General features: G+C 46.5%; 1 protein-coding gene across 1 annotated transcript; it reads left to right on the forward strand.

The window, feature by feature from the left end:
- Positions 1 to 467: 467 nt before the first annotated feature.
- Positions 468 to 10,344, forward strand: LOC310796408 (leucine-rich repeat-containing protein 27-like; the record flags this gene model as incomplete). The annotated part of the gene is made up of 10 exons (XM_083658596.1): positions 468 to 695; positions 870 to 1,000; positions 1,346 to 1,404; positions 1,724 to 1,876; positions 3,526 to 3,703; positions 5,785 to 5,925; positions 6,293 to 6,383; positions 8,621 to 8,709; positions 9,672 to 9,804; positions 10,330 to 10,344. The coding sequence occupies 10 exons, from the start codon at positions 468 to 470 to the stop codon at positions 10,342 to 10,344; spliced, it is 1,218 nt and encodes a 405-aa protein (XP_083514722.1).
- Positions 10,345 to 10,590: the final 246 nt, after the last annotated feature.

Raw genomic sequence — 10,590 nt, forward strand, 5'->3', positions numbered from 1 at the left:
GACATTGCCAGATGGGGGCGCTATTGTTTGTTTTTACAAACCAAACCGCATCCAGCTTGCTTGCAAGGTTTGCTAATAGCGAGGGCTGTTGTCATGAACTGTTTAGTCAAGGCTCAACAAAAGGTATAACCTAACTAATAACATTTTTCAACAGGCAGCCGAAATGCTCACATGAATGTTGCAGGAAAATGACTCCTTTTATATCAAGCTTTTGGAAAGCTTGCTCTTTGAATATATAACTAAACTAACATAATATTTCATATTTTCAGACGCCATGGGAAAATGATGCCATTGCAAAACGACATGAATAATGGGTTCTGAATTGTATTTTATTTGACCTTTATTTATACAGGGTGAGGCCCTTGAGAGCAATTAAGCTCTCATTTTCAAGGGTGCCCTAGCAGACAAATACAGATGATGAGAAGGATCCTGGTCTGTATACATTACACTCCAACATGACATCTACCATGTCCTCCCTGGAGGAAGAGGAGATCCCTGCCCTGCAACTGAGCCTCGACTGTGGGAACAATGCAGACAACGTGGAGAGCCGGAGGAGACCACTGATCCCCCACATGCTGCCTGAGGAGGCTGAGCCCAAGGAGCTCTCTCAGTACTGTGCACCAGAGACTCTGTTTCTGAGCAGAACCAAGCTGGAGGCTGTTGCAGAAAGTATTTTGAAAAATAGCAGCCTAAAGGTCAGCTTGGACTTTGTACACACTCACCAACCAAATACCCACTCAGCTGAATAATGCATTGGGCTTCAAACAATATATAACACTTCCATTGGAACATTCAGTCTGCAAATCTGTCTTTTAAACCATAGTTTGCAAACATTTCTAATTCTAACTATCTCATTATATTGTCTTAAGAATTTATATCTTGAAGGCAATCAGATATCCAGTCTGCCAGATTCCATGTTCACCAGGTTGCCCAACCTGCTGTGGTTGGACCTCAGAAATAACCAAATTGCTTCCCTTCCTGCAGGAATTGGCTTGCACAGGTAGGCTACTTATGCATTTGAAATCAACGTATTGTTATTCCAATAGGCTTCTGCAAGTCACCAGCGTCTGTGTCTGATTTATGAGCAGTGGATAATACTGATGATATCACCTTAATAGGGTTCAGCCATTTTAGTAGCATCAGCTCTGCAAAATGACTTCTTGATGGCTAGAATAGAATAAAAAAAGGAATGTGGAATATGCAAATTATTTCGGTGTGTTTTTATGGATTCTTAGTCATATTTCTGATTTAATTTCTTCCTGTATGCTTAACATTTTTAATTTTAGGATCAAACGTGCTACTTGAGAAATGTCCAGAGCCTTTGTAACGATCCATTCATTTGTAGATCGCTGAAAACATTACTGCTGGAAGGGAATCCTATCTCACAGCTTCCACCAGAACTGGGTGAGTTCAGTTCAGTTCAGTCACTTGACGGTGTGTGACTTCTCTGCTCTTTGAAACTAGTCTTTGATTCCAGCATCATTTCTGTCTAGCTGTTATTTCCCTCTCTCCTCACCTGTTACTTGATTTCTTTACCTAGCACTTCCCCTCTTTCATGGTCCTGCTAACGTTAATGGTGGCGATCCAGGAATGTAACCTTGCTCTCCTGCACTGTACAGTACGTCAGCTCAATGCGGGAACATGCACCTCCCACGTCACCATAGTGCTGACGACCATAGTGACCATAGTGACCATAGTGCTTCGTTTCTCCTCCTCCTCCTAGGAAATGTGATGACCCTCAAAGCCCTGAACCTGAGGAACTGCCCCATCGCTTTCCCTCCGCGGGACGTGGTGCACCGGGGGCTCCCGTGCATCCTCCAGCACCTGAGGAGCGCCATGGCCGAGCGACCGCTCAGCGTCCGGCAGTCCCATCCAGGTGAACGAACAGGAGCCCCCCCCCCCCCCCCCCCCGTCTCACCTGTACTCAAGGTGTTCAGTATGCAGCACCGCCCCCCCCCCCCCCCCCCGAACGCGCGCCAAGCAGCCATCTGCTCTTTTCTTTGTGTGTGTGAAAAAGGGGAAGGCTGGCCACAAAAATAGCTGCTTGCCCTGGTTCCACTTCACTGGTGTGACTTCTGTTCCCTTGGAGACGGCGCGTGCCAGTCGGCTGCCTCTGTTTTGTTCCCCCGCTCCAGCTCTGTAGTATTTTTAGCCAGATGATCGATAACCTGTGCGCTCCTCGCGGGGCCTCTCTGCAGCCCAGCGCTGTCTGCAGCCCGTTCACCGTGAGTAGCCCGAGACAGCCCTCCACAGGAGAAGCTGCTGCTTGCACATTATCAAGCACAAACTCGCCCCAGTCCATTTCCTCTCTCTCCGTCAAGTCTCCAAGGTTATTAACACAGAGTGGGGGGCCCCTCTCCTCCTTGTGTCTTCAGGGGCCAATCTCCCGTCCTATTAGACACGGTGTTTTTGTCACCGGGTCGATACAACGCTGGTATCTTTAAATGGGTGTCTTTTAGTGACGGTCGACTAAATACTGCATTGTCAGCAACCGTTTAGATCTGCAGTGGTGTGCTGTGGAATATTTAGCCTTCAGTCTAATCCTAGAACAGTGTTTCCCAAATTATGGGTCGTGGACCCGTGGGGGGGGGTCGCCAACTGGTCGTCATGGCAACTCATTACTGTATGTTTTTTTGTGAGTTTGGGTCCCAGGGAGACACAAAATTCATCTTTTGGGTCCCGAGATGAAAGTGTTTGGGAACCCCTGTCCTAGAATAACACACATCACATATATTGAGTTAGCCTACTTACATGTATCTGTGTAATATCACTTGTTTAATACACATTTACACATTCACATTTAGCCTACTATTCAACAAGCCAGCAGATTTTTTTAGAATGGAATCTCCAAGATGTATTATTACACCACAGTTGGTGTTGTTAATTCCCCAACCTGCTACCAATACTTAATTATTCTTTACTTTATTAAATTGGTTTATCCTGCAATATCCATCTTACTCAGAGAGTCAATATGATCGTTGTTGTAAGATGTGACAGTGATGTTGCTATTACTTCAACTCAATGCTATCGCTCAATTATGCACTGTAAACATAGTGGAATTAAAACTATTTTGCCAGTACCACCAGAGGGCAAGAATTTACACGACAAAACCGTCAATGGTAATTTACACCTACACTATGCCAATGTTTACATTAATCATTTAAACTATAATTTATAGTCCACACCCAGCAGACTTAATTTAACACTGAGGTAGTTTTGAACACCCAACACCAGAGCCACATCAGCTCTCTGAGTGGACGAGCGACGCTCCAATCATCACGTTGCAACTCCAAATAACACTGGGAAAAGTCTGTCTATATTCTACCAGCAACTCTGACAAGAAACAAGTCGTCATTTGGAGGTCCTAACTCCTAAATGTAGACAGGTGGTAAAACAGCAAATGTGAGCCACCGTGTGGCTTGTAGACACCAAAGGTAGTTCCCCGTGTGTTGGCTACCTCCATGTCATGTCTGAAGCTGTGGTTGGTTGTGTTGTTTGAAGCTGTGGTGGCTGTGTTGTTGGCAGACATGCCTCTGGTGGAGAAGCTCCAGCTGTCGGAGCTGCTGAGGTCCAGCGTGGAGGAGCAGGTGGACGAGGAGGAGCTCCAGCGCTTCAGGGAGCTCAAACACAGGCTGGTCCTGCTGGAGCGGGCTGAGCTGACAGCACACTGTGACACCAACCTCCTCCTCCCTGTTGGCACAAGGTAAATATAGAAGGAGTGAAGGGTTTGGGTTTTTGAGGTGTGTGTGGAAAATGAAACTAAAAATAGCCAGGTCCAGGCACAACTGTGAGTTGCATTATAAGATACATTGAAAGGGGCATAGAGACATTAAAATGACCTGTTTTGGAATTCAGGTTGTCCCGTTTGAGGGTTTTTTGCCAATTGCCTCTGCTCTTGTCTTTTTCTTTGACTAAGTATTTTTGGATTTCTCTCCAGTTGTACTTGGCCAATTCCCCTGCTGTCCCTGTCGTTGCTCCGACCCCTCTGTCAATCTAGGGAGAGCCATTGGACCAGCACATGCAGGCCCAGGGCCGGACCCAGCCCCTGGACCATCTCAATCCGGCCCCCCAACGTCCTCAAAGGAAAACAAAACAACCCCCAAAAAGTCAATAAAAGACAGCATTATGTTAATAAATCTCATCCGCTACAGCCATTTGATTTGTATCACTATGATATCAGGAGATGAACAGGAGATATTACCAATCACAGCGGGAGAGAGGGTTCAAAATAGACTCTCATGAAAATAGGGAGTGTTTAGCAGTTATGAGTCCAATGTGTGGCCCTCTGGCAAAAGAAATGTTGCCCTCCCCTGGACTAGCACATGCTTCCTCTGATACATGTGCAGTTGCCAGCTGCTTCTCTTCACCTGACAGTGAGGATTTTGTCACCGGCAGGATGTAGCGCGTGGTTAGGTAGTTATCAACAGGGTTGAAAATTCAAACCCGACCCGACCCGACCCGAGTAAGTTGAATCCCGAGCGGGACCCGACCCGATCAATTAGAACCCAGCCCGAGCCCGTCGGGCTGGGTCGAGTTCCGTCGGGCATAGGCTGAAACAAACTGTGTGTGTGTGCGTGCATGCATGTGTGTGTGCGTGTGTGCGTGTGTGTGTGTGTGTGTGTGTGTGTGTGTGTGTGTGTGTGTGTGTGTGCGTGTGCGTGTGTGTGTGTGTGTGTGTGTGTGTGTGTGTGTGTGTGTGTGTAAGCATGGAAGAGAGTGAGAGAGAATATAGAGAGAATATCAATCTGGCCTACTGCGAATGCATGAAAAAAAAACGTTTATTTTTTTGCTCAGCCCGACCCGACCCGGCCCGCTCATTAGCATACATTGTCAGCTCGAGCCCGTCGCAACGGAGAACTCTAGCCTCGGGTCCAGCACCTGCTCATCTCTCACCAGCTCGCTCTTCCTGGTTCACCAGTGCCTTCGTCACGGTGCACCTTTTCCTGTTCATTTATAGACATAATAACGCGCGGACAATACTTGGAACCAAACAAGGTCACGAAAAGGGGAAACTTGACAGTCCAATGACTGGCACACAGTAATTGCCATCTTGCGGCAAGGTCCAGAGAGAGACCTCGCGCTGACCCAGAAGCTCCACACACTTCAGCCTGACAGCTATCTAGGACAAATCCAGGAGCTAGTGTGCCGTGACACAGCGACCAGGACTGATACCCCACTGGCTTCCCAACCCGCAGACAGGAACGTCTGACCAAGCCGGAAGTACTGCTACCGGGACTTGAACCCGGGTCAAGCCCGGGTCTTTGCAGTGGTTAGTGCTTTTTTTTGTTTTACCTCTACACTACCCACCATCTCTGTCCTTGTTTTTGTGCTTCATATCCAGATGGCCGTAACGTTAGATAACTGTTGAGCATGGATGAACCTGTTCTGATATTTTACAGTTGTGCAAATGAAGGACAATATGCAGGGGGCCTTTTCTTAACATCGTGCTTAAGCTATTGACACCGAGAAAAATACACACAGACTTCCCCCCCCAGACTTACTATCCTTTTTTGCGTACTAAACTGAAAATGTTATTGGTACATCTATCCACAATAGAGGCACAGTGTTTGCGGAGGCGAGAACTTTAGTGCTGAGGTCTGAAGTTATGCTGCGGGGGCAGAGTAGATCGTACGGTGCCTTGGACAGGGATGGGATAAAACTTTTTTTAATGACGTTCTCTGTGGAGGAGAGCAGGAGATAAATCTCCCAGGCCGTCTCCCCCTGAGAGTCGGTGCTCGGGAGAACGATACCAACTAAAGCGTTTTGTTTGGATTTATTTCTCAGGAAAAAAGAGATTACCGAGGCCCGCGTCATCCCCGAGCTCCCTCTGTTTGACACCCAGCGAAGGAAGAGGTCTGAAGAAAGGAGTCTGGCTGCCATGAAAGAACTGAGGGAGAAACACGTTGTTCTGGAACAGAGACGAAGGTAAATAAGATTTCTGCAGCACAGGTTCTTGCTATGAAACTTTCAGCTCAGTAGACTCCCGATTGACTGCCCCCCGGCTACATCCTGATCATTATTCTTTGAGTATTTTGGCTCCAGGTAAGAGAGAATGTTCTTTCGCAGTTTCAGTTGACTAATTGGCGTTGCCGAAGTGCCAGACAGTCAGGGATCAATATGGTGTCTCTGCAAAAATCCAATGCCCATAAGGGGGTATGCAATTTAAATGCAGACAGCACAATCAGCTCTTCCCCAACCTCAGTCCACAAATGTCACAGGTTAAAAGTAAAAGGTAAAAGTATTGTAAGGTAGTGATTAACTGACTGCCTGTCCTGCCCACTCCCACCACTAGGGACCAGGAGGTTCTGCAGGAGTGGCGCTCACATGCCAAGATCATGCAGGAGAGGAACATGTTGGAGTATAAGCAGGAAAAACAACAACAGGTGTGTATGATGTGTGCGGAGAGTCACCTAAATTGTAGTAATTGCCTCCATGCTATGGGTTGGATTTAATTGCTGTTTGCCTTTTTGATTTGATTAGATTTATTTCTGGGTAAACAAAACAAATACAAACATCACAGGATGCAGGTATTGCCCAAAGGATAGCACATCAAAGTATTTACACACTTATTTCCAATGTGCTCCTTGGTGTCAAGACAGTACATTGAATGACACACAGTACATGCAGTCAGTAAAATCTACAAAAATCACAAAAAGACATAAAACATAGACTAACAATATACTCTAAGAAATAATAGCTCTAATCAATAATTGGCCTCCACAAGAGCTGCTTCACATGCTTTCTATACACACCTCTGCTCTGGCACTGTTTCATCTGCAGGGGAAGGCTATTCCATAGGGCAATGCCAGTGTAGAAAAAGGTCACTCTGCCAGTATTATTCACACGGGGAATTTTGCAAGACATTACGCTTGCCCGTGTATTGTGGCTGTGCTGATTGTGTACCATTTCTATATGGGTATCCTCCAGGTACCTTGGTGCCTGCTGACCACAAGGGGGCAGTACTGCACCATCTCTTATCACAGAAGGCTCAAAGACAATGACAATCAATGGGACATTGGCACATAAGATAAGACATTCTTCCAAGTTGCTGATAAATTAGTTTAAGCTTTGAGTCGATGAGTCTTTCAGGGGAAAAGACAGATACTCGGTTGCCGTTGCTGCTTTCTGGCGCAGCAACAGATGCCAGTGCTCGTGATGGAGCGCTCTGCATCAAATATGTAATCAGTCATCCCCCAGCAGCAAAGCATAGCTACTGAGAGCCCCAACCTCTGCTGGTAACAAACACACCCAGCAGCAAAGCATAGCTACTGCTGGTAACAAACACACCCAGCAGCAAAGCATAGCTACTGAGAGCCCCATCCTCTGCTGGTAACAAACACACCCAGCAGCAAAGCATAGCTACTGAGAGCCCCATCCTCTGCTGGTAACAAACACACCCAGCAGCAACGCATAGCTACTGAGAGCCCCAACCTCTGCTGGTAACAAACACACCCAGCAGCAAATCATAGCTACTGAGAGCCCCAACCTCTGCTGGTAACAAACACACCCAGCAGCAAATCATAGCTACTGAGAGCCCCAACCTCTGCTGGTAACAAACACACCCAGCAGCAAATCATAGCTCCTGAGAGCCCCAACCGCTGCTGGTAACAAACACACCCAGCAGCAAATCATAGCTCCTGAGAGCCCCAACCTCTGCTGGTAACAAACACACCCAGCAGCAACGCATAGCTACTGAGAGCCCCAACCTCTGCTGGTAACAAACACATCCCCTGCTGGTAACAAACACACCCAGCAGCAAAGCATAGCTACTGAGAGCCCCAACCTCTGCTGGTAACAAACACACCCAGCAGCAAATCATAGCTACTGAGAGCCCCAACCTCTGCTGGTAACAAACACACCCAGCAGCAAATCATAGCTACTGAGAGCCCCAACCTCTGCTGGTAACAAACACACCCAGCAGCAAATCATAGCTACTGAGAGCCCCAACCTCTGCTGGTAACAAACACACCCAGCAGCAAAGCATAGCTACTGAGAGCCCCAACCTCTGCTGGTAACAAACACACCCAGCAGCAAATCATAGCTCCTGAGAGCCCCAACCGCTGCTGGTAACAAACACACCCAGCAGCAAATCATAGCTCCTGAGAGCCCCAACCTCTGCTGGTAACAAACACACCCAGCAGCAACGCATAGCTACTGAGAGCCCCAACCTCTGCTGGTAACAAACACGGCCAGCAGCAACGCATAGCTCCTGAGAGCCCCAACCTCTGCTGGTAACAAACACGCCCAGCAGCAAAGCATAGCTACTGAGAGCCCCATCCTCTGCTGGTAACAAACATGCAGGCATGCACACAGTGCAGCAAACACAGATGCACGATTCTTCGACCGGCAAACTCAATGTAAACGTCCACTGATCGACCCCCCTATGAGAGCACAATAAGGTTGTTATGCTGCAGGAAGCCAGCAGCTGTAGGCTGTATAGTGTATATATATATATATATATATATATATATATATATATATATATATATATATATATATATATATATATATATAGGATCAATCCACCCTACATTGTCCTGTATGCTCGCACATTCTGCATTCAAGAAGAATAAAATACGAATTTATCTTGAGAATACAGAACTCGTGTCTCTGTTTGCAGAATCCAGAAAGGACTCTGTTCTCTGCAGACTCTGACAGCAGCGGTCCTCCCCAGAGGTCCGGCTGGGCCCAGGAGAGTGAGGAGGCCCGGTAAGAGACAAACTCACAAACACAATTGCTTGATCGGCCGGGGACATTTGTGGGGGGGTTTGTCTCAGTGGCATTGCTGCCAGACAAACACTGAATGTACAAAATTTCGGGACACGACTCCTGGTATTGAGCTATAGCTGCTTGAGCACATCTCAATTGTCTCAACGCTGAAAAATCCTTCTGGAGGCTGCTCCTCTGAATCTACATGTTCACCTCTGTGATATTAGTATAGATTCAGTACAGGGTACTCAATAAGAGATGATAGCTTTTACCTGATTTACCCCATCAGTGTACTTCATGAAAAGAGTGGATGTGCCTAATATCTTGTACATGCAGCATACTGTATGTACTGTATAGAAACCTCCAAAGTGACAGTACATACTGACCCATATGGTACAATAACAACACAGATCTTTGGTCTGGACCCTTACCAGTCCAGAACACCCATTTTATATTGGGGTTCCATTCCCACTGGGACTCCAATGTTTTAAATGTACGCCCTCGCGGCCATGTAAGGCATTTTGGATAAAAGTGTCCACCAAATGGTATAGCAAAAACCCAACTGTGGGCCCACTCAAGTGGAAGGCTAGAGACACCTAGTGGAGAGAGAGAGACTGTGCAACCACTGTGGAATGTCAGCAGTTTTCTTTGTTCATTTGGCCTGTGAAAAAACACAGATTAGCACCTTAAGCATGCAGTAAAGCAGACTAAATAGTACAGGTTTGATGTTTCTGTCTTCAATGAGAGGATCAATCTTAACTGAGCTGCGAACAAGCGGTCTGCATCTCTAACCATAGTCCACCACCACTCCCATATGGATATGGACTAGCTACCTTGAAGGCTAGGAAAGGCTAGGATACCATTTGACATGACACCAGAAGAGGACAACAACCCCAAGCAACTCGAGCGATATTCTGTCCTGAAGTGTGAAATGTTGACCTTTGACCTGTGTGGGCCTGCAGAGCGGCCCGTGACCGTGAGCTGGAGCAGCGGATCCATGCCCACGTCCAGAAGATGCAGGAGAGACGCAGCAAGCCCAGGCCCAGGGGCACTGCGGCAGAGGAGACCGCAGCAGCACAGCAAGACATGGAGGAGGTCTGCTCTATATCTGTTATAACCAGCTGTAATAGTACTGTAGTAATAGACAAAATCACATACAAATCCTCAATAATGAGCTGAACTCATGGTTGATTGATCCGACCCCCCCCCCCCCCCCCTTTTTCTTTTGATTGACAGACGAGGAAGTTGCAAGCTGAGATCCTGGAGAGAAAACGAGGACGAGATATTGAATATCGCTTCAGTGCCTTCTCTGGATGAGACACCAAATATTTCCCTGATAACTTATAACTGAAGCGGTTTATACGTCCTGCCATTGCAGTATTTGATTCCCTCTCCATACCCAGGATGAACAGTGATTCCATTATGATTGCTCAATATCTTAAAAGTAAAGATCTCAATCTGTTGCAACGAAAAGGGTAATCTTTAATTTTCACTAGAATTCCAACCATAAGTAACACAATGACCAATGTATTGTTTTAGTCATCATCCTTGCATACACTTTCTGTAATAAAAGGTATAAACGTGTGATGACCCTCCCACTCTCCTGGCCCTGTCGTGCAGTGTTGGGTTCACTGAGCTTTATATGTCGATGGTTGGGTTAGGCTGATGACCAATCAAGTCTCTCTCTCCGTCCTAGGTTTAGTTAATAAATGATTGTTTTAACTTTTCCTTTGGTGTACGACTCCTCACATGTTACACCAAAGTAAAAGTTAATCATATAATGTATTAACTAAAAAGGAGGAAATAAGTAGACAACGCAAACTATATTAGACAAAAGAACAGAACAAAAGGTGTGAGGAGGGAGAGAGACTGAATGGTCTG

This window comes from Poromitra crassiceps (assembly GCF_964638095.1).
Source record: "Poromitra crassiceps genome assembly, chromosome: 22".
NCBI lineage: Eukaryota > Metazoa > Chordata > Actinopteri > Beryciformes > Melamphaidae > Poromitra > Poromitra crassiceps.